At 39.9% G+C, this 25,275-nt stretch overlaps 1 protein-coding gene across 3 annotated transcripts in view; it reads right to left on the bottom strand.

Moving 5' to 3' along the window:
- The window catches only part of PAPSS2 (3'-phosphoadenosine 5'-phosphosulfate synthase 2), an 89,599-nt gene that overhangs the window by 26,326 nt on the left and 37,998 nt on the right, over nt 1-25,275 (bottom strand). Inside the window, exons 2-8 of one of the 3 annotated variants that reach the window (XM_007963463.3) lie at nt 13,675-13,792; nt 9,520-9,755; nt 8,647-8,785; nt 7,971-8,089; nt 7,730-7,843; nt 6,982-7,093; nt 1,044-1,112 (exon numbers count right to left, since the gene is read on the bottom strand). In XM_007963463.3, coding sequence (XP_007961654.1) covers nt 1,044-1,112; nt 6,982-7,093; nt 7,730-7,843; nt 7,971-8,089; nt 8,647-8,785; nt 9,520-9,755; nt 13,675-13,792 — 907 coding nt within the window. The remainder of the gene's footprint in view (nt 1-1,043; nt 1,113-6,981; nt 7,094-7,729; nt 7,844-7,970; nt 8,090-8,646; nt 8,786-9,519; nt 9,756-13,674; nt 13,793-25,275) is intronic. The other 2 variants (XM_007963464.3, XM_007963465.3) reach the window with 2 other exon arrangements.

The raw sequence follows: 25,275 nt of genomic DNA, 5'->3' as shown, positions 1-25,275 counted from the left end.
TTACTGTAGTTTCCCTATCATCTTTATCAACTTTTCTAATACATAAACGTATCCAACTGTTTCTAAGACGTAATACCTGAACTGTGCTGAAACATCACCCATGGCTTTCAACCTTGACTTGAGCTTTCAGCCTTTTCCTTCATGTGCTTCATTTGGCTCTGGTGGGAACTGCCTTGATTATTTTATTGTGGTATATCTTATTTTGAAAAAGAATATTGTGGTTCTTTAGCCACAGTAAGTCCAAGAGATAGCTTATTGTTCAATGGAATGATTTTTCTTTTGCTTTCAATAATTTTCCAGTCTTCTGTGTTAGGCTTATAGATCTGCTTCATGGTTGTTTGGGGCTGTTTCTATGCAAAACCTAAATTACTCCTTATTGCTTAACCGGGCTTTTTAAAGGAAAAACAACAATGATGAAAGCAATATCAAAGACAGATGACATATTCAGAATTTTACCTTTCCATTTTTGTACAATGCAGAAGTTTACAGTCACAGCAAATGTATATTTACTCCCAGTTCCATAACAGGCAATCATAGTGGCTTGAAATTAAGTACATGCATAATCGTACATTGCAAACAAATGAAGTACAATCATACACAATCCAACCAGGTACATTCAGTTTACAATGATTTATTCTTCATCATCTTAAAATCTTCTATAAACACCGTAGAAAAAAAATTTCCAGATTTTTGAAACTAAATGAGGACCAATTGGTCCTCATTTGGTCATTGGAAGAGGATCATAAATGTAAAAGACTCAGGAACAAATTGTGCAATGATAATTTAGAAACAAGTTTACTTTTGTCAGCCAAATGCTACATTATACACAATAGCTACATCTGGTCAAGAAATTTCCTGTTGTTTGGACTCCAATCAAAAGAAAAATACAGTGTTATTCCACTATAGCTGGTTGGATCATGAACTAATAGTGATTTCAACTGGTTAATGTAGATTTTCTTTTAGTTATGTTCTTAACCATTTCCAGTTAATGTAACATATCTAATTATAATAATTTAGCTACTTGGAAAAGTTAAAGTACATACCAGGAAGGGCCATGCCTAGGGAAATATAAACACAGTTAAGAAACATTTTCAGCTGTCCACCAAAAGAATCTTACAGCAACAATGTCAAAGAGCAAATTCCTGTTATGACACTTCACATATACAACATATAAATATACTAGCTTCATCATGCTATTTTTAAAAATAGAGAGTATATAACAAGAAAAAGCTGGTGAAATCAGAACTTGTATGGAATGTCCAATACAATCCAAAAGCATTGCTCAGATGTTTATCTGGCTTTCTAATTTTTTATTTATTTATTTTTCCTTCCACTGGGAAGAGATATCTGCTTTAAAATAATTATAACATATGTTAATATCCCCTCTAGCTTCACCAAGAAGTTTTCTCTTGCAAACATGTGATCTTATAACCACTGTTGAATAGTTTCCAAACTACGCTTCGGGAGCAAGTATAGAAGCAAACTGCCCTAGAACATCCTAGAATCTCACATGGTTAGAGGACATGAAAATATGCCCCGTATAACAAGCACCAATGTTAGATTCAGTACAACCTGGATTTAAGTCTAGGCTTCAAATAAGTTATTTAACCTTTCTAATACATATTTTCTCAAATGGACAAAACATCTTCACAGTGGTATTATCCTGATTAAATGTAATAATCTATGTCAAACTCCAGTGTCAGAACACAATTGGTGCTCAGTAAGTGCTGGTGATATATGCAGAGTGCTCTCACACCATGCCTTGGAAAGTCAGAGCTGCAGAAGAATAGCCATTAAATGATGGAGCCTCACAAGGCCCCTGTCTTGATCCTACTTGGATGCCATCAGTCAACGCAAGCTTGAGGTTCCATTTTTAAACTTAGATGTGACATTTATGACCAAAGGGTCTGTGACAACCCTGAAACTATACTTCCAGTGAGAAATAAATTGATATGATACATTGATATAAACATAGATTCTTGAATAATATATGGAGTGACTCATACTATACAATTATCATAAACTCTAACAAGTGATTTGGTTTTTGTTTTGGGTTTTTGTTTTTTTGGTTTTTTTTTTGGCTTTTGGACTGAGTAGACAGAACTATTTTATTTTTAAATTTTATTTTTAAATTTATTTTTAATTTTAGGTTTATATTTCTCAAAAATATAGACCTTTGAGAAAATTAAAACCAACAAAATATTTTTAGGAGACATGGTCAGAATAATAACAATGTTGTTTACAGATTGTAGGGCAATCAAGAAATTTGCAATTGTTGAAGGAAGACAAAAGTGGGCACATGTCTGTGGCTATAGAGATCATTTCAAATTTTCAATGGCAGTGACTCAAACCTTCATGAATTGTTTACAATGAAATGATATCTATATGAATGATATCTTGCCCAACATTCTGACATATAAATAAATCACTTTTTAGTATTTAACTGTCTGCTCAAATGCCATGAGGCGAGGCACTGTCAGGAGCCTCTGTTGCTGCGTTTTAACCGGCTTCCTCCTGATACCCTCCAGGTTGCTCTCCAGGTGAGAGGGAGCCCAAGCCCCTACTCCCTTCTACTGGGGCAGTGGGGTAGTTCCATTTTGTTGTATATATTGCCTCTGATTTTTGAAATGAAATAAATAATTCTCTGGTTTAAAAAAGAACGTTTTGGCCACGCGCAGTGGCTCATGGTTCTAATCCTAGCACTTTGGGAGGCTGAGGTGGGTGGATCACTTGAGGTCAGGAGTTCAAGACCAGCCTGGCCAATATGGTAAAACCCCATCTCTACTAAAAATACAATAATTACCTGGGCTTGGTGGTGGGTGCCTGTAATCCCAGCTACTTGGTAGGCTGAGGCAGAAGAATTGCTTGAACCCAGGAGGTGGACGTTGCAGTAAGCAGAGATCGCACCACTGCACTCCAGCCTGGGCAACAGACCGAGACTCTGTCTCAAAAAATAAAATAAAATAAGAAAAATAAAACAAAAAAGAAAGTTTCACAACCACTGATGGGGGGCGGGAAGGACCTACTGGACTAGGTCTCAGAAAATGACTTCACTGTGTTTCTCAGAAAGCTCACCTGCCTTCATTACCATTCTATCTCCAGCCACTAGACAAAGCCTGGCACATGGGAGCACTCAGTGAATATCTGTTGGCTAGCTGATGAACATCGTTATCTGTGCTGCTTCCACACTGATGTGACTAGGGATAAAGTCACTTAGTCTCTTCAAGACTCCAAGTGCTTTTATTTATGAATTTATTTTTAGAGACAAAGTTTCCCTATGTTGTCCAAGTGGGACTCCAGCTCCTGAGCTCAAGTGATCCTCCCGCCTTAGGCTCTGAGCAGCTGGGACTACCGTCATGAACCACCATGCCTGACAAATTCTTTTAACTGTATGCAGAGTGGTTTGTTCATAATAGCTAACATGTTTGAAATACTGACTATTGAATCAGGGATTCTTTTAAACTTTCAACATCCAATGAGGTAGGTACAGTTATTAACATCCCCATTATACAGATGAAGGAACAAAGCCTAGAGAGTTCAAGTAATTTGGCCCAGGTTCATAGCTAATCACTGTGATACAAACCTAGACAGTTTGACTTCACAGCTCACACTCTCATCCACTGTGATATTCTGCCTCTACTTAGGCCCAAACTAAGTTAACATACAGCAAATGGTAGGGGTGGGCAGCACATCATATCCGTGATTATCTATTTTTATTAATCAGTTTACACAGGCATTTAGGATGCTTCCATGGGCTGTGCAGAGCTCTGAATCCTGATCATAACTGGGGTTGCATAAGTATGTCCAGTGGACTCTGTTTGCAGAGGTAGATGGTAGAACCAGCAGATAATTCCCACAGGGAAAAGAAGAGTCTTACAGAAAGTTTCAGAAACAGGCCCTGCAGGTTGGAAGGGGAAAGGATATGGAAATAGCACCACATCTGGTCTTGAACCCTCCTGACAGAGCCACACTGGAGCCACATGAGGATAAAGGGATCCATACGGCTTACAAGAGTTGCCCCACTCAATTCTCTAATACTGTGGAACTAAAGCAACCTCCTAGACAGTCTTCAATTGAGGTTAATACAGAGAAAGGAAACATTTTTCCCACTTGAAGAACAGTCCATAAACTACGAGAGCCCTACTGGTACCAAAACTTTGGTGGCTGGAGTGACCCAGCAGGATCTGCACTTCTGGGTTCAGACAGACCCACAGACCCACACAGCAAGTGGCACATGGCTGGGGCCCTGACTCAGGAACACAGGAAACATACCCCTTGGGGACTTCCAAAAACACATGGGTAAGCTTTGGAAAGAACTGGGCTTTCTGCATGAGCAGATAGGGGCTTGGAACTAGTAGGCTTCAAGTATTAATGGGAAGGTAACCTCATTCATATCCCCTGGCTGGTAGGTTTATGGGGACAGACATCTGGATTACATGGAGAGTGGGAGCAATAATAAGTGCTTCATCCACTTTATGGTAGTGAGCATCAAATAAGAAATAGAAAATCAATGGGTTGGCAGGGTATGGCGGCTCACACCTGTAATCTCAGCACTTTGGGAGGCTGAGGCAGGCAGATCATCTGAGGTCAAGGAGTTCAAGACCAGCCTGGCCAACATGGTGAAACCCTGTCTCTACCAAAAACACAAAAATTAGCCATGCATAGTGGCATGCACCTGTAGTCCCAGCTACTCAGGAGAATGGCTTGAACCCAGGAGGCAGAAGTTGCAGTGAGCCGAGATCATGCCACTGCACTCAGGCCTGGGTGACAGAGCAAGACTCTGTCTCAAAAAAAAAAAGAAAAAAGAAAAAAGAAAATCAATGGGTTTTGCAAGTTGAAGAACCCCCATAAAATGAAATTGAGACAGTGTAAAAAGAAGGCTAGAGATTTTGCCTAAATAATCTAGATGGATTATCTGCATTAGCTGTTCTTCATCTTTTTGGATTACAGACTCTTTTAAGAATTTGTTGTCTATAGCAGCACTTTGCAAGGCCAAGGCAGGCAGATTACTTGAGGAAAGGAATTCAAGATCAACCTGGGCAACATTGTGTTGCCTTATCCCTGGGCAACATAGACCTTATCTCTACAAAACAAATTTAGAAATATGCCAGGCATGGTGGTGCACGCCTGTAATACCAGCTACCTAGGAAGCAGAGGTGGGAGGATTGCTTGAATTCAGGAGTTCAAGGATTCAGTAAGCTATGATCATGCCACTGCACTCCAGCCTGGGTGATGGAGCAAGACCCTGTCTCTAAGAAATAAAAACATTAAAGGAAAAAACAGAATCTATCAAAAGCCATAAATCCTCAACCCAGGAAAATGTTCCTTCCTTCCCTTATCAAAACACAAACATTTTTGCCTCTAGGATTTTTTGTTAGCCCACCCTGAAGTCCTAGATCCTAGGCTAAGGACCCCTGATTTCCATTAACACTGACCTCTGCAACTACTTCCACCACCCTGGTATTTTTCTTTATGAAAGGAACGCTTGTCCAAGGTCAACAGCACCTTGTTGTCTGTAATGAGGCCCCCTCTTTCAATGTAGTTCACTTGTCTTTTGGCCACAGCTCTGTTCACATGCTCAAAATCAACCTCTTGCTCATGGCTAGCTGCTAAGTTCAATGACCTTTACTTCAGGCAGCCAGTGTTCACCATGTGTCAAATCAAGACATCAAGATAAAAGTCAGCCTTCCTTGTAGACCATCAGGCCTTATAGATTCTATTGGAAAGGACATCAGGAGAGCAGCCTGGTATGTAAGGAGCACTGGGCCAGGAGTCTGGTCTTGGGCCTTCACTTATGAATGCTATGAACTTGAGCAAATCACTGAATCTGAGGCCAGTTTCCTCATCTGTAAAGTGGGATAATAATTGCTAACTATTTTCTAGGGTTTCTGTGAGGATCAAATGAAATAATGCCCGAGAAAATGCTTTGAAAACAGAGACGTGGTATAGAGATATGGATTATTATTGTTGTTGTTAAAGCAAGCTAGAAGTAAACTAAGTGTCTTTGGGGAATATTATTTAATCTGAGAAGTGAGGGATTCAGGTTTTGGAGTGTTATCTGTCACAGCAAAAGAATAAGGCAAGAGGGTCCATGCTGATCAGTCTTTGAGTTCTGATTCTGAATTCATGCCCCATTCCCCAGGCAAAGGCACAAACACAGGACATGAATATCTTTTCCAAAAACAAACGTCTTATTTGATTTTTCTTCCTAAAAGGCTTGGAGCCCGGCTCAGTATTACAAATTCAGTGTGACTCTACCCCTACTCCTTCCCCACTTAGCAGCCATTCCCCAAAGGTCTTGAAATAGATGAGTTTATTCGATAAGCTCAGGCAGTTCTAGGAAGGAAATGATCATAGAAGGGTCCGGAAGTCTTCTCAATAACACATGCTTTTGAGCTTGACCAGATCGCTTTTCTAAAAGCCATTCAGCTTGTGGCCAGAAAGCTGCCTTAATGCTCTTTTGTTAGAGTGTAGTGGATGAAACCATGTTAATATGTTTCATGTGTGGGCATGACCATTGATACTTCAGCATGCACCAAAGAAAGCAGTTGTTGCAATAATGCTTGACATGAGCAACCTGGAGGGTGGGGGGTGCCATGGAGGTCAGGAACATGTGCTGACCTCATCTTGGCTGCCCCAGGAATGTCCCTAGCAGGTGGCAATGGTACTTCTGAGTGCTACCTTCTGAATATCAGCACCAACAAAGAGCAAGTAGAGGTGAAACAGACTTGTGTTTTTCTTGGCTTAAGAACCATTTTTCAGTTCCTTAGTTTTAAAGGAACAATCTTTGAGAACAACCAAAAAAAAATCCTAAAAATGGAAGCTTAAACATAATAGAATGGAGCACACTGTAAATGATCCAAATAGTTTTGCAATAACATTTGCAAACCAAAGACTAACTTCCTGTTCCTGCAAAACTTCTGGGAAAGATTCTTTTTCTCCTTTAACAATAAAGATTAAGAAACAACAACAAAAACATACCATCTAGTAGGGTGTCAAAGTGCATAACTTGTAAGTACTCCTTCTCCCTCATGAAACCTTTGAGGGGAGTGGCCCAGCCTTCGCTCAAAACCTGGACCCACTGGAGATCCAGCTGCAAAACACAAAAAGCAGTTGAACATTTTCATAAGTTCTGTTTTCCAGGCATCTGGCCCCAGGAAAGTCCTTTCTTATTCAGTTAACAAGAGGATAAGGGCAGAATCTTCTGTTTTAAGTGTTCCCAACTGTTATGCTAACCCATGATCTAAGGGCCAGAAAGATTTAAGTTCAGAAATTTACTATGAAATAGTGGTGAAAAGATTTCATATTGAGATATTGAGATGACTTATTTGAACATTTTTAGGCTGTATCTATTCCCAAAATATGCAACTGAGTTGAAAATTCATCGTTTATTCTTTCTTTCTTTTATCCACAAAAATCCTGGTTTGGCTATATTTTTCTACCAGATGTACTTACTGGTACAATGACAGCTATGTAAAATTGTCCAATGCAAATACAGAAATTATTTTCCCAGTCACCTCCATACATGGCATTGATCAGCTGCCTTGTGGCAATTCTTGGAAAGATTTCTTTGGAGAAGAAGTTAAAAACACTTGGCAAAAAAGGAGTGTTTTATTTGTGGACATTAAGTGCACCTTATTTATATCTTTCTTATTGTTAAGAGTAATTATAAATAAATTATAATGACTGATATTAAGCCTAATTCTTTGACCAGTCTGCACCCACTTACCTTAGTAATTGATAATGAAGGGAGAGTTTCAGCCTCAGCTCGGACGTGGTCAAGTTTGTTTTCCGGCACGAAAAGTTCGTGGATATCTTTGATTATAGTATGGGGTACGATGTTCTGAAATGAAACAGAATTGGTAAAAACTTGAAAGGAAAACTATAGAAAGAATGCTTCAGTAAGGAGGCATAGATTGCCTTTCATGATTTTATTAAACATATAAAGAAAAGACAACCGGTTCACCTACCTGCTCTTGCAGAAGTTCCACTACCTGCTGGACACAGTCACTCACTGTGGACAAATTGGTTTTAAGCACACGCTCAGGAGTTTCAGGTTTCTCATAATCAGAATCGATACCTGTAAATCCTGCAAGGCATATGGGTGACAATCATCACATCTGTATTGACAGAATAACCTTTTTAATCAATAAGGCAAAACACATGTTGGAATAATGTATTAAACTGAAAATTCACATTTTAACAGGAAAGGTCAAAGAGCCATCCTTGACTTCTAGCCATAAGTAAGAAAATAAATAGCTATATTTTCAATAGGAACAGCCCCAAATTGTCAACAAAATCTGGCTGGGTAAGTTGAAGCCCTCTATAGATGATCAAAATCAAAAAGGAAGATAAGAATAAGGAAAAACTCTGAAACACTCCTCTACACACATACTCACATATAAATATCCATTCTAGTTCTCTGAACTTCATTGCATATGGCTGAGATGACAATTCTTAAAAATAAAACCCTACATTTTAATAAGCCTCTGGGCATATTGAATATATCATGATGCGATAAAAAGTTGTGTATGTTATATGCAATTTTGGAAAAGAGAGTTTGAAACTCAAGGCAGATTTCTTAGGACAAAATAAGGACTGACAGCCTAAGTAACTGGTAAAGATGCTGCTAGCCAATTCTCTTACCTTTAATCTCCCCAGCTCTCGCCCTTTTGTAGAGGCCTTTTACGTCTCTGCTTTCACAAATACTTAGAGGTGCGTCTACAAATATTTCAAAGAATGGCAGCCCTGCTGATTCATGTATTTTGCGGGCATTCTCACGATCCTGAAAAGCAATATGTTTAAGAATGTAAAAAGAGGTTTCATGGTGAAATTCTAAATCACAAAACACTGTGTACTTTGGTTTTCAATAGCCTTGAGATAACACTGGGGTTTGTGCTTTGCAGAGTGCTTGAGAGAAAGTCCAGAAATTTCACTCTGGTAAACACAGCTCTCTCAAGGACTTTCACAGAAAATGATGGAAAATAGGCCCTCCTAGCAGGAAAGCACTGGCCATATGGGAGCATTGCATTCAAAGGATGTGTTCTAAGCTACATCTGATGTTTGGCTCCCAGAAATTTCCTGACTTAAAAGAAGAGCGACACTCCACCTCAGTGATGTCAGCATTAAACACATAGAACCCGAAGCTTTGGCTGTGAACTGCTCTTTTCTTTAGCTAGATCCTTTTCCTGACAACTAAAATTACAGAGCTTTAGAGTTTCTCTTGTTTAACTTTCTCTTCCCTTCGACTCTGACCAAATGTTCCTTATAATTGTGAACATGGAAGGATTTATGTCCACTGGTGCCCTGGCATCTGGAAAGGAAGGAACTCTCTTTACGTAACCAATATTAAATAGAGGAAATGAGAGAGCCTGTGATGGGGGAAAGAAATAGTCGGGAAATTGAAAGGAGACATTCTTAGGCCCACCCTACCTGATTCCTTCCCCTAGCAGTTGGAGAGCACTTGCACTGTGTGTGGGAATAGTGTGCAGTGCCTTTTTTTTTTTTTTTTTTTTTTACCTTTGCGAATGGAGAAATAAAGCTGGTAATGCAGACCAGGCCAGCATCAGCAAACAGCTTAGCCACTTCAGCAATCCGGCGGATATTTTCCTCTCTGTCCCCAGGAGAGAATCCGAGATTTTTGTTAAGGCCATGACGGACGTTGTCCCCATCCAGGGAGTAACAAGGGATGGCATGGGAGACAAGGTACTCCTCCAGGGCAAAACTTATTGTTGTTTTTCCAGCGCCAGAGAGACCTGTTCAGAACAGATAAAGCAGACTGACATCAGCCTGGATAGTTTAAGATGACAAATTGTGAACTAATCTAGCAATTTTAAATATAACTAAATGGAAAGAAAGAAAGAAAGAAAGAAAGAAAGAAAGAAAGAAAGAAAGAAAGAAAGAAAGAAAGAAAGAAAGAAAGAAAGAAAGAAAGAAAGAAAGAAAGAAAGAAAGAAAGAAAGAAAGAAAGAAAGAAAGAAAGAAAGAAAGAAAGAAAGAAAGAAAGAAAGAAAGAAAGAAAGAAAGAAAGAAAGAAAGAAAGAAAGAAAGAAAGAAAGAAAGAAAGAAATCAGTGTAGTTGACTACAAGGCAAATACTTACATTTCTGTCAAATTTTGAAATAACTATTTGTCCTGTGTTAGGATTATAGCTTTTCAAAGCAAGCAGGCTTCATAAATAGGGAGATTTGGGGGCTACATGTGGTCCTTGATGTGTTCTGTTTGGGCTGCAGAGTGTTTTAAAGATTAGAAAGTTGTCATACAGGCTGGGCATGGGCTCATGCCTGCAATCCCAGCATTTTGGGAGGCCAAGGTGGGAGGATCACTTGAGCCCAGGAGTTCAAAACTAGCCTGGGGAACATAGTGAGACCCTGCATCCTCAAAAAACAAAACAAAAAAATAGCCGGGTGTGGTGGTACACACCTGTGGTCCCAGCTACTCAGGAGGCTGAGGTGGGAAGACCCCTTGAGCCTGGGAAGTCAAGGCTGCAGTGAGCCGTGATGGCACCACTACACTCCAACCTGTGTAACAGAGCGAGGCCTTGTCTCCAAAGCACAAAGGAAGTTGTATGTGCAAATCCAGATACCGTATTCTCTTGAAAAAATCAAAAGATATGGTGACAGTGGTCTCATATTCCCTTCAAAGTCAGCAATCAGCCGGAATGCAGGGGAACAGCCAGCCCCTGGAGAATAGTAAGTCCCCCTCCCTTGTGGATGCCACTGAACAACCGCCTCACAGAGCCCGCATGCTGTCCTTTGGCTTCGAGATGTCTCCAAAATGACTCTCAAAACATAAAGACAGAAAGCCGGCCTGAGCTAGGGAGCAGATGTATTCAGAGCTGCCATATGTCACACTCTTAGGTGTAAAGATTCTCTAGAGTATTTATATGAGAAAAGAGTTACCATGTGGCTTTCACCACGGTTTCAAAGCGCAATGATCGGGAACACACTTTGTAATTTCCATATGAGGAGGAACATAAGAAGAAAGGGAAAGAAACACAACCTGCCCAAATTATTTAACAGTTTAAATCTGAACTACCCTAAAGGCTAGCACTCTAAAACAAAATGACTCCTTTAGGATTTTAGGATCTTTGTCCTAAAGATCTCTGAACCTAAGAATATTTCATGGTGCCAAGCTTCCGTCCGACAGCAGCTGGGCATGACAGAGGAAAAAAGCCAAGACATTCATACAGAGAAGACTACAGCAGAAAAGAGGAAAAAGATGGAAAAAGCAGGAATGAAGGACAGAGAAGAAGGAAGATTTGGGGGCAAAAGGTGATCTGCAAAAGGTAAATAAATAGTCTCCATACTTTTAGTTATAGTTTAAAGCCATGCCCTTGGCTTTGACAGAGGACCATTAGAAGAAACGGCTATATGAAGAACGTGTCAACACGAATGTCACTAAATCATTTTTTAAGGTAATTGTCTGTAATTCTGTTACTCCTTTTCATTTGAATAAAGACGTACGTGATAAATTCTTCTTAGTATTTATGTCAGGTTATAGGGTAGGGGAAATGGCACTCCTGAATCTCTGGTGTGTTCTCTCATGTCAGAAAATGAGAGAAATAACAGAAATGTCCTTCCATTTTGCTTCAGTTCTCAGGAAACTAAGAGTTAAATTACGGTAAGTATATGTAACCAGATTGTTGGCGCGCGTACTTTCATACATTAAGGTAACACTAATTACAGTTACTGATAACTGTGTGCCAAGCACTGTGCAAAGTGCATTTGTCTTTTATTGATTTAGTTCTATAAACCCCTCCATAAGTCAGGTACTGTCTTTATTCTCATTGTACAAATAAGAAAACTGAGGCTTAGAGAGCCTAACTGGCTTGTCCAAAGTCACATAGCTCATGGAGGTGCAGTTGGGGCTAAAATCTGAGTCTATGGATTTAAAATATTTTGTTTCTTCTGGTCTGCCTGGTCAACAGCCTACCTTTTAACATAAGAATAAAAAATAAATTAGAAAAATGATTTTTAAATTTAATTTAATTTTCTATTTTTATTTTTTGAGATGGAGTGTCATTCTGTCACCCAGGCTGGAGTGCAGTGGCGGATCTCGGCTCCCTGCAACCTCCGCCTCCTGTGTTCAAGTGATTCTCCTGCCTCAGCTTCCCGAGCAGCTGGGATTACAGGCGTGCACCACCACGCCCAGCTAATTTTTGTATTTTTAGTAGGGAGACAGGGTTTTGCTATGTTGGCCAGCCTGGTCTTGAACTCCTGACATCAGGTGATCCACCCGAATTGGCCCCCCAAAGTGCTGGGATTACAGGCATGGGCTACCAAGCCCGGCCTTGATTTTTAAAATTTGCCATCTATTCTTTTCTTCCTCTAATGAAAAGATAATTCATTTTAAGAGTACAGAAGGAGAAAGACATGTTTCTCTTCTACCAGTTCTCTTTTTCTTTTCAAGGGGTGTCACATTAGAGAAAATGGACTTCATGTGCATAGCCCAACACGAAAGTTGTTTTCACCAGTGATCTTTGCATGAAGAGCAACATATAACAGGAGGGGGTCTTCCAGAATACAGCTGTACCTACTGCTGCAATTACGTCTCTTGGGGGGAGTTGAGGTAAACATTTCAGGAGTAATGACAGAAGGATGGTGCATATTTGAGCACAGCAGGTTCCGTGCTCACTATCCGTCCTTGCACTGGAGGCTGCAGAAAGTTGCTTTGATGCACAGTCCAGGCATGAATGAAACCAGGAAACCAAAGGCACAAGGAAAAAACTTGAAGAGGACAAGAATGAGGCTGGTTGGGACAGAAAAGGGCAAAGACTTAGGATAGCAAGAAAAGATGCAAGGCAGGTCCCTAGCTGCCAGATTGTTTAGAATGAGCTTCAGGTTAGAAAACATTTTATAACCTGAATAAACATAGTTTTGCAGGTGAGCTCATTCCATTTGAAAACTGTTGTCTATGAAATGAAATTGGATTTTCCTTTTCAGTCCAGACATAATTTTGTCTACCTTGGACTCAGAGTGCAAGGTAATAGCCTGGGGCCAGCTACTGGGAATCAGGTTCTAATTCCAGTTCTGTCACTAACTCTTAGCTTTGACATTCTGTGGCTATAAAAACACAAGAAAAGGGAGAGTCATTCAGTCACTTCAGCAACAGCAAGTTATTTCTATAAACAAGGGCAATCCTCAGCCAAATGGAAATTACTAGTTTTCCTTCTTGTACAGATTCTTATGTTTGTTTGTTAGCTTATATAGTAAGTGAAATAGTCTCCTAGAATGTCAAAACATTAGGCAACAATAACAAATATCTCTAAACATCCAAAACCTTATGGACAGCCAAATGCTTGATGTCAAATTAGGAAAGCCTCATTCATAACTGCCAGTAAATATGTTTAGGGATGAACATGAGAATTATTGAATCCCTCAGCACTGAAAGCGGATGTCATAATCATCTTGTCTCATCCTTTCCTGCCAAAGAGGAGAAAAGTGACAACTAGAGACTTTCACAGTTGACTTGATCAGACTCTTATTCCTATAGTTGACCTTGACTCTATTTCTCACTGATGGTAGGGTTAGGACTAATATCCAGGCTTTCTACTACATCTCTCAGCCTCCTTCTAATGATAAAACAAGCATGTAATACGTTACACTAATTTCCATAAAATTGTGTCACATGTCAGTTTGCTCTCTCTCTATATATATATCTGAACATGACATACCTGTTAGCCACACGGTACATCCTCGGAACCCACCCCTTGTTCCAACCACTTGCCCTCTCTTATTCCTGCTCACATGGTGGGCCTGATAGACTACATTGGTGGATTTCTGTTGGTACTCCTATAAAATAAGACAAAATCAAGCACAGTATTAGTTAATAAAACACATATTCTTCACTGGAGCCAATATAAATCCATCTTAAACTTTTAATTGCAAAACTGATACGTGTAACAACTTATACAAAAAATATTTTGAAAGAGACTCACCCTTGTCCATTCTAATATAATTTTTTTCATTTCTGCAGATTACCCTGAGCCATTAGCTACATGTATATATATATATTTCTTAGTTGTGAGTCTACATACCTAAGTTATTCATTCTGCATTTCACTTAATGTTATTCATAAGCAGTTTTGCTTCCATAAAATAATTATTTTTAAATTACAGCATTACAGCATCAAATTTCATTGGTTCATGCAACACAATCTGCTAAATAATACAATTATAATGCAATTCCATATTACATTAATAGTCTTCCCCCAACTGTATCTCTTCTTCTATAATTGGCAAACAGAATAACATTTATTAATTCTATTAATTTAGAAACAAACACTGACTTGAGAATACTCATCGTGGTCCTTTGAGAGTATAATCCAAATTGGACACTTTTTGATTTTAGGTAATAGTTCTGGTTGCATGACATTTTAACTTTTGCACCTTAGGGGAATGTCTTTGTTTCAATGAATGCATGTTCTCCCCAAGTCCTATGAGCTTGAACTGAGAACCCAAATACTCCAGTAGCTGAGGAAATACTAGGGTGGGGGTGGTTGATCCCCAGTCCCTATAGAGCCAGAGAAAGGCCCAGATCACAGTGAAAAGGGTTAAAGTCAGTAATATCCCCGTTACTCCCACTCAGACATCACAGACAAGGCAAGAGTGAAGTCCCTGAACACACAGGGCTACTCCTTCACAAGAACTAAACTTTGCTTCCACTTTCTCAAGGGTCAATGCATGAACTTTTTAATCTTTCAAAAAGCCCAGCAGAAATGGAAATGCACTTGTTAGGTTTGGAAGCTAATTCAAATATCAAATGTCTTTATTTTGGCTGTAATAAAATCAGCTTAGTGAGGTAAGAGACTACCTGATCCTGATTCTAAACTCTGACTGGGAGGTATAAGTCTGATGAATAAAAAAGGTAAAGTGAGCCAATAAATACAGTTTTTGGTGGACTTAAAAGAAAATAACATGTGATCCAAGGGGGGAAAATCCATAATAATGGTTAAATTAAAAGGTTAGGAACTACTCATATATGTCTGTGGCATGTAATTGAATTTCTAATGACAGACAGAATCCAGGTTTCTGACCTGTAAAAATCTATGAGCCTTTTAAATATTACACATGCATACCCACCAGAACTAAGAAAGCACCAACTTTTTTTAGCAAGAGCTGGAGGTTTTTGAAAACTCTGCCAGGAGCAGTGGCTCATGCTTGTAATCCCAGCACTTTGGGAGGTCAAGGCGGGAGGATTTTTTAAGCTCAGGAGTTTGAGATCAGCCTGGGCAACATAGTGAGACCTCATCTCTATGAAAAATAAAAACATATTAGCCAGGCATGGTGGCACATGTCTGTAGTCCCAGTTACTGGAGAGGCTGAGATGGGAGGATCACTTGAACCCAGAAGGCCAAGGCTGCAGTGAGCCACTATTGCAACACTGTACTCCAGCCTGGGCAACAGAGCGAGACCCAGCCTGGGCAACAGAGCGAGACACTGTCTCAAAAAAAAAAAAAGAAACCAAAATGAAAAAAAAAAAAGAAATGAAAAGTCACCTCTTTTTGCTTTGGGAAATAGAAACTTTGTGAAAATAGAAACTAAAGAGGGCTACAACTAGAACTGTTTGGCAGTTTACATAAGATGACAGATATGAACATGCAAATGGCAAAGTTCTCTACAAACGTGAAGCTGATGATTCACTTATTCACTGTAGACACGCCCCAAACCGAATAGGATGGAATCTGCTGGATTGGGACCAGGAAAATGGCTTCAAGACTTAGGGGGCCCTACTGACCTTTCAGTGTCAAATTAGGAAAGCCCCATTTACAACTGCTGGTAAATGTCTTTAGGGATGAAAATGAGAATTATTGAATTCCTTAGAGCTAGAAAGGGATGTCATAATCAACTTGTCCCGTCCTTTCCTGCCTGGCCTTTTAGGGGTGCTAAGAAGGGCAGAGCACAGAGTGGGGATGGGCCTGCTAGTGAGACAGAGCCAGGCAGAGGGGCCAATGGTCAGGGAACAGGCATTATCAGTGGTGGAGGGGGCCAAGAGGGAGGTGGTTAAAGGCACAGTGGGATCAGCTGGGTGAAGTTACCTAAAACCCTCTAAAGCTAGATGTTCTGCTCATCCATTAAGCAAATCTGGTTGGAACCCAAGACTTGGAAGTGGGGGTATAGTCCCAGAATGTGGCAGATGATGACTTACACTAGAGGGCTCATATATGGGGACAAATGAGGCCACTCCATGAGATAGTCTAGCAGTATCTCCCCTGGGTGAACAAATCCCCTGAAGGTATTCTATTTTGGGCTTTGTTGTTGTTGTTTGAGACAAGGACTTACTCTGTCACCCCGATTGGAGTTCAGTGGTGCAATCAGGCCTCACTGCAGCCTCGAACTCCCAGGATCCAGCTATCCTCCCGCCCCAGCCTGAGAAGTAGCTGGGACTACAGATGCACACCACCATGCCTGGTTAATTTTTTTTTTTTTTTTTGTACAGATAGGGTCTCACCATGTTGCCCAGGCTGATCTCCAACTCCTGGGCCCAAGTGATACTCCCACCTCAGCCTTCTGAAGCACTGGGATTACAGGCATAAGCCACCATGTCCAGTCCCCTGAAGGTATTCTGCGTCCTTGGTGCCAAGCATATGTAATACCTCAAGGATACCATTTAAATATCCTTTTTTCAATTTCCTTGTTAATTAATGCCATTAAGGTCAAGAACATTGTGTCTGAATATCAGACCCAAAAGTCAGTTCACTTGATTATTTGTTGATTCTTTCAGTAAATGTTTATTGAGCTCCTACTCTGTGCCAGTGGTAATCTGAAGCATTGGGAATATCGTACTAAACAAACAAGAATCCCTGGCATCATTCTGGGGAGAAAGACAGACAAAAAGAAGAAGTAACTGGGGCTCCACTCCCTGAGGGAGAGGGTTTATATATATATATGTATATATATATATACACACACACACACACACACACACCATGTGAAAAAATGTAAAGCACACTGGCAACTCAGTAACAAAAGGACAACCCGGCCAGGCGCGGTGGCTCATGCCTGTAATCTCAGCACTTTGGGAGGCTGAGGTGGGCGGACCATGAGGTCAGGAGTTTGAGACCAGCCTGGCCAATATGGTGAAACCCCGTCTAAAAATACAAAAATTAGCCGGGCATGGTGGCACTTGCCTGTAATCCCAGCTACTCGGGAGGCTGAGGCAGAAGAATCACTTGAACCCAGGAGGTGGAGGTTGCAGTGAGCTGAGATTGCGCCACTACACTCCAGTCTGGGTGACAGAGTGAGACGCCATCTCAAAAAAAAAAAAAAAAAAAGCAAAAAAAAAAGAAAACTCAATGTTTTAAAATGGAAAAAGATTTGAACAGTCACTTTACAAAGGAAGATATATACATGGCCAGGAAAGAACTATGAAATGCTTAATGTCATTAGTCATCCAGAAGAATGCAAATTAAAACTAAAATAAGAGGTCACCGATAACATCTAATGGCAGCAAGGATGTGCTCTCGTATTTTGATGGTGGAGGTGTGAAGTGGGACAATAATCCTGGGGAAAAAAATCCTGACATTTACATTTCCCTTCCCCATGACTCAGCAATTCCATTCATAGACATCTATTCAAGAGAAATAAAAATGTGTCCACAAAAAGACTTATACTAGAATGTCCTTAGCAACTTTATTTGACTCAAAACTGGAAACAGCCAAGTGTCCATCAACAGGAAAATAGAAAACAACCCAACTGAAAGTGTAGAATACTTATATAATGGTTATACTATTCAACAATCAAAAGGAATGGACTATTAATACATGCAATATGGATGATAATGAATGGAAAACATTACGCTGAGTCAAAGAAGCCTTATCCAAAAAAACGACATATTATATATGATTCCATTTGCATGAAGTCCCAAAATATGGAAAACTAATGCACTAATTCAGAACTGCCATTGCTTCTGGGGTGATGGCAATGCTTTATGTGTTGATAAGGGTTTGAGGCACTCACATGTATACATTTATTAGAACTCACTGAATGTATACTAAACACGTGTATTTCATTGTAAACTTTACCATGTACACACGCGCACACACACACAGAGCTATTTTGTAAAGTAAGCAAACAAGGCTGAGTGTGGTGGTTCACACCTGTAATCCCAGCACTTTGGGAGGCTGAGGTGGGTGGATCACTTGAGGTCAGGAGTTGGAGATCAGCCTAGCCGACATGGCGAAACCTTGTCTCTACTAAAAATACAAAAAATAGCTGGGCAGGGTGGCACATGCCTGTAATTCCAGCTATTTGGGAGGCTGAGGCAGGCAAATCCCTTCAACCCAGGAAGTGGAGATTGCAGTGAGCCAAGATTGTGTGACTGCACTCCATCCTGGACAACAGAGCGAGACTTTGTCTCAAAAAAAAAAAAAAAAAAAAAAAATTAAGCAGTCAGATTTTAGATGGTGGAATTATATTGCTCAATGCTGCTGCATTTATGGAAAAGGACTCTGATCCCAATCACAGCATACTAGACTAAGGTGCTGCTGCCCACCTGTGCACATGAACATCCACTAAAATTTAATTTGCCTATAGAGACAGTTTTGTTTCCTCTACTTTGGCTGTTTCTTCTCCACACAGGCAAAGATCCACAATGAACTCCAAGCTCTGTTAATCTTCTAGGGGAACTTTGCTATGATCTTGATAATTGTCTCCCCAGCAAGTTCTTCGTTTTTGAAAACATTTCAAAATTAATTCGAAGGAATGACTCTAACATAGTATCTAATCTCTGAACTTTTGGTCTTTGATAAGTGCATTTAAATTTTCTATTACTCCAGCAATGTTTAAACAAATAAATAAATACTTTCAGATGGCCAGGTACTGGGATCTTTTGGTTCAGTCAAATGTTTTACTTCTATTGATTTCAAAATCACCCTTGATGTTTTGCAAAAGGCAAACAAATAGAAGCAGATATTTTGAATTATACTTGAACCGCAAAGGGGCAGAGTGGCCAAAACCTTTTCTTTTTCTTGTTGAAAGCTGTAGTCTCTGCTAAAGAGCCTAGGATGTTCTAAGCTTTGGAAAGAAAGTGACTGTCAGAAAAAGGATTCTCTCTATAGAAAGCAAAACACATGTTAAAGGAAAAAATGTCCGTCTTGCTGTGTGTACATAGAAAACACACAGACATCCTCAGCATCCCATCGAACTCTGCGGCTTATCAGGAAGTGGCCCGGAAACCCCAAAGTTAGTGGCATATTTGTATACTGGGTCCCTAAGACAAATTTTGTAAAAATCCCTACCTTCTTCCCATTACTGACCCAGAAAAACTCTCGGTAGCATGCATCGGAGTAGCATGAGTATGGATTTTGGAATCAAGCAAACCTGGATTTGAAACCTGCTTCACAGCTGATTTGTCTGTGACCTGGGGCAAGTTATTAACATCTCTGAACTTCCATATCTTTCTCTGTAAAATGGGGATAAAAATACTTTCTTCCTAGGATTGCTGAAAGGATTAAATAAGATAATTATCCACATAAAGTAGCAAAGAAAATACCAGACACATGGTAAGATGTTGAATCTGATCAGTCCAGGTGGCATTTAATCTAGTCTGGAGAAGTGATGGCAGTTTGAATTCTAAATCATCCAGGTTTAAAAGGGTTCTGGGGATCTGGGTCCACTCTAACCCAACTCTGGGGAGGATGTGGCACTCATGACCGAATCAGACAGTGGAGAGGACTGCACCAGTTTTACACACACGCACACACACGCAAGCACACACGCAACGTTGTTGTCATTACTGCTGCTCTGATTATTAAAGCCAGGCCAGGACATACCCTACACTAAGGTCCACCAGTCTGCAGTGTCATTCTACTGCAAACGTACTGCCCTTGTCCTGGCTGTCACAGAATCATGAACACTTCGTTACCTAGATGGAGGATGGCCTTTGCCCTGGGTTTGACCCATTAGAGTCCAGGGCTTGTCACAAAGCCCAGGGTGGCATGTGTGTCTCTGCCAGGCCCACCCCTCACTCCCATTGGCGGCACAGAAAGGGGACTGACAAAGTGGCTCCTAGAACTCAGGTGATGTGCCGAGGGTCGTGAAAGAGAGCCTCAGCCTTGATTTTGCGTGACTGCAAGAGAAGTAACCTGGGGAAAAGACTAGATGGTTTCATGGTGGGGCGGGGCATTTCCAGGGCCAAATCCAAGCATGTGTCTCAGGGAGGAGTGTCACGGAAGGGAGGAGGACTCTTGGGGAATGAAAAAGCTCTAAACCAGGTGTCTGGTGGAGCTTACCAATGCCCAAAGCTTTTTTTTTTTTTTTTTTTGAGATGTTCATAATGTCTCAATTAAAAAAAACAAGCACGTGCCCTTGAATCCCCTCTGAACCCTACGCTTCCCCAGGTGGTGCAAACAAGTCCCCTTTACTTCTCTCATTACAACTCCACTCTGCCCTGTTTTAACTTGGCCTTCATTGCCATTGGGCTCTGCTTTCATTGCTCCCTTGCTGATTAAACATGTTCCAAATCTTCCCGCTCCTCAGTGTGCAGTTTGAAGATTATTTAAAGACCCATTTTCAGAAAGCTGCAACCCCAATGACTGCCCTATCAGGCCCATGGAAGGAGCTCCACTTCCATGTGCATTATCTCAGTTACTGCTCAAAACCTGGGAGCTATAGAGACTGAACATGGTGACCCATTTCCAGATCTGAAAACTACTGCTCAGAGCTATTGGGAAGGGGGCTGAAGTCCCACACCCGGAAGACACAGGATGTAGCCAGGTTTTAAGTCTGGGTCTTATTCCTGCATAGACAGGACTCCTAGTTTCCAGTCCCCGTCATGTGAGCTCCTTGTCACTGCTTCCTCCCTGAGGATTGAAGGAGATAATACATAATCAGGCTTTTCATACTACACTATAATGTAAACAATTTAAAAATCATTCTCACTTCACTTTCATAGCATGAGTAGCTTCAAATGTTTCACAATGATATATTTTTTCCTTTCAGATTAGTTCTTTTGGATATACAACCCAAAGTGAAATTATTGAGTATCAAAATTTATAAACTATTTTGTAGGTCTCATTGTATACTGCCAGTTCATTTTCCAAGTGACAAAACCAAGTTACCAGGCTACCACGATATACCTACTTCTAAATATTCAACTACTTCTTTGTGTTTGTATTTTTACTGTTTTTTCCCCAGGTTGATTTGTACTTATTTTGGTAAGCATACGCCTTTTTCTGTGTAATAAGTTACTTAGGACGTTCGTGTGTTTGCCTCTTTGATATTAATTAACTACAATCTGGACAATGATCTCATCCACTTTTTAAAAATATGTTTTGGGCTGGGTGCAGTGATATACGCCTATAATCCCAGCACTTTGGGAGGTCAAGGTGAGAGAATTGCTTGAGTCCAGGAGATAGGAACCAGCCTGGGGAATATAGTGAGAGACTATCTCTAGAAAAAAAGGTAAAAATTAGCTGGGTGTGGTGGCACGTGCCTGTAGTCCCAGCTACACAGGGAACTGAGGTGGGAGGAGATCGAGTGAGCCCAGGAAGTCAAGGCTGCAGTGAGCCCTTATCACACTAGTGAATTCCAGCCTTGGCAATGGAGAGAGACCTTGTAAAAAAAGAAAGGAAAGGAGGGGAGGGGAGGGGAAAGGAGGGGTGGGGAGGGGAAAGAAGGGGAAGGAAGGGGTGGGGAGGGGAAGGGAGGGGAAGGGAGGGGAAGAAAAGGAAAAAGGAAAGGAAAAGGGAAAGGAAAGGAAAAAGGAAAGGAAAGAAAAGGGAAAGAGAGGAGAGGAGAGGAGGGGAGGGGAGGGGAAGAGAGGGGTGGGGAGGGGTGGGGAGGGGAAGGAAGGGGAAGGGAGGGGTGGGGAGGGGAAGGGAGGGGAAGGGAAGGGAAGAAAAGGAAAAAGGAAAGGAAAAGGGAAAGGAAAGAAAAGGGAAAGAGAGGAGAGGAGGGGAGGGGAGGGGAGGGGAGGAGAGGAGAGGAGAGGAGAGGAGAGGAGAGGAGAGGAGGAAAATTATTACATAAATAAAAACATTTTGATGCTTCTTTTTTCTATGCTTTGTATTATAAAATTTTTATTAATTATATAATATATACTTTTTGTTCACTTGCTCTCCTTTTGGTTTGTACTTTATTATATATCACATATTATATCTATTATATCATATTAAAGAATATTTTATGAATATACAGAAAAATTCCTATTGTTGGTGTCTTCCATTTGATCATTAATCATACATACCTGGGCCAAAAATATTCTTCAAACTTCTAGCTACCTTGATACAATTAAACTGTACCAATTTTTTAAATATGAAATTATTATAATTTATTATGTGCTTACACGGATCAATTTTATTTATTTTCCATCATTACATCCAGCGATCTCAAATATATTACAATTTATTTCCCTTCTACTTTGGATGTCTTCTGATAGTTTGAAACTATTTCTAGAATTCTTATGTAGTTATAATTAACTTTTCTACTTTTAGTATAGACATCTATGGTTCTGATAGTTGTTTTTGTAACATGTTTTAAAATTTCAAAAATATAAAATTCATTCTTTTTTCTTTTTCTTTTTTTTTTTTTTCGTTTTTTGAGACAGGGTCTCACTCTGTTACCCAGGCTGCAGTGCAGTGGTGTGATCATGACTCACTGCCGCCTCCACCTCTCCGGCTCAAGCCATCCTCCCACCACAGCTTCCTCAGTAGCTGGGACTATCGGCACAAACCACTGTGGCTGGATAATTTTTGTATTCTTTTGTAGTGTAGAGCAACTGCCATGTTGCCCGGGCTGATCTAGAATTCCTAAACTCAAGCGATTCTCCTGCCTCAACCTCCCAAAGTGCTGGGATTACAGGAATGAACCACTATATCTAAACAAAAAGCTCATTCTTTAAAAGAAAAGTTTCCGTTTTAGTTCATTCCACATCCTCTCATGGAAATGAAATTATGCAAGTTTTGTTGCAAACATACAATGACTCACTATAATTTTCTCTGCCAGTTTCTCTGATTCTCAAATAATCTCAACATTATAATACAGAAAAATGAATCATTATCCAAGGATGTTCATAGCAATATTATCTAAAACAGTGAAATCAGAAACAACAAAAATGTCCATCAATCAGCTGGATTATGGTACATCCGTATGATGAATAGGTGAGAAAACCGCTTACAGAGTGAGTTAACATTAATTTCGTTGTTAAAATATATGTATTTATATGTATAAGGCTATATAGAAAAAAGTCTGGAAAATCATGGAAAAATGCTAATAGTAATAATAATCATCTTGAGGGTTAGGTCATTTTAGGTAACTATCTTCCTTCTCTATATTCTAGTTTTCAATATTAAATTTGGAAATAAATCTATATCTAAAATACAAAGAATTTCTCAACCAGAAAATGGTGAGGCCAAAATGGTTTGATTCTTTTTTTTTTTTTTTTTTAGTGGCAAGATCTCAGCTCACTGAAACCTCTGCCTCCTGGGCTCAAGTGATTCTCCTGCCTCAGCCTCCCGAGTAGCTGGGATTACAGGTGCACGCCACCATGCCCAGTTAATTTTTGTATTTTTAGTAGAGATGGGGTTTCACCATGTTGGCCAGGATGGTCTCACTCTCTTGACCTCGTGATTGGCTTGCCTCAGCCTCCCAAAGTGCTGGGATTACAGGTATGAGCCACTGCTCCCAGACAATGGCTTGATTCTTAAAGTTCAAAGGGATCACAGATGTGTGGACACAAGTGAGTCCTGTAAAACAAGTTGCAACCAACAGAACAACAACCAAATCAAACCAACAAATAAGAAAATACTATTAGCCAGGCATGGCTACTCATGCCTATAATCCCAGCAACTGGGGAGACTGAGGTAAAAGGACCCCTTGAGCCCAGGAGGCTGCAGTGAGCCATGAATGAACCATTGCACTCCAGTCTGGGTAACAAAGTGAAACTGTGACTCATATATATATATATATATACACACACACACATATATATATACACACACACATATATATATATATAAACCTTGACATCCTGAGAGCAAATATTTAAGGCAATGAATCCCTTTAAAATATATAATGAGATGCAGTGAGCTCTACACTGATAATCTTTAAAGTATAGTCCATTTCACTTGATCATGTGGTGATTTGTGTCACCATTTAAATGTCATTCAGAGAATAAATGCCCGTGAAGGTATAACAGCTTCTGGAAATTGATATGACAAATGGCAACCTCCCAGAGAAAGGTGCCCTAACAATATACGTACATTATCTAAACAGCTGAACAGCAAGAAGGCTGTCTTATTCAACTTTGATGCAGTCACCACCAACTGGACATTTAAGGTTCAATTCCAATACTACGGTTACTGGTAGATAGGAAAGTTTTAACTGAACAAGTGTTACTGAATTAAAAATTCGTAACACAGGGGTTTTATTGCTGTTTTGATTATTTTTTAGAAACGAGGTCTTGCTATGTTGCCCAAGCTGGACTTGGAACTCTTGGGCTCAAGCAATCCTCCTTCCTCAGCTTCCCCAGTAGCTACGACTACAGGTGTGCACCTCCATGAGATAACATGTTTTAAAAGGGATTTAACATGAAAGAAAATCTAGTTCATAAGTATTTTGTGTAAAGAGAGATTGTGAATAAAGGGAGCCAACAACAGATCATGCTAAATCCAACCCCGGGAAGACAGTTTCACAATACACATTTACTTATCATGCAGACAAAGCCTCCTGGAAGCCACCAACACTATCGGATTATACTTTGTGTTAAACTGCTCTTGAGTTACAAGGGAAATAACCATATCAGGTAGACAGACAAAATATCAGCTGTGAAAATTGAGAGAAATGATTTGAGGAACTCCTGAAAGAGCAAATTAAATCATTTGTCGAAGTTACTGGGCAACAAAAAAATGATCCAAATCTGAAATTTATGAATTATGATCAGATTGTGATCAGACCCCAAAAAAACTTTAATAGAATTTCTTTAAGATCAAAAATTATCATTTTCATCAATTCCTGCTACAGAAGGTTATGTTGAATAAGTTAATGCTGTGAATAAGAAAACAATTTAAGGGGAAAACATATACACAACTAAGTTGATTTGACTTTTAGAAGCCGCTAGTAGGAAATAAACCACAGATTAATGTCAAAGAGATAAGAATTTGAATAGCATGAAAAAATTGCAACAATGACGACAAAGAAAAAAACAGACGGAGGTCATATTTATGGCATCTTTTAAAAAAAAATTCCACATGACTTTTTATAGTATTTAATTTTTTCCCAAAACATCTGAAAAACATGCAGATTGTTGGAAAATCCTAGAGGGCAAATTCAGACAGT

Source organism: Chlorocebus sabaeus, chromosome 9, assembly GCF_047675955.1.
Source record: "Chlorocebus sabaeus isolate Y175 chromosome 9, mChlSab1.0.hap1, whole genome shotgun sequence".
Classification (NCBI taxonomy): domain Eukaryota; kingdom Metazoa; phylum Chordata; class Mammalia; order Primates; family Cercopithecidae; genus Chlorocebus; species Chlorocebus sabaeus.
This window is presented reverse-complemented; position numbering and strand designations above follow the sequence as displayed.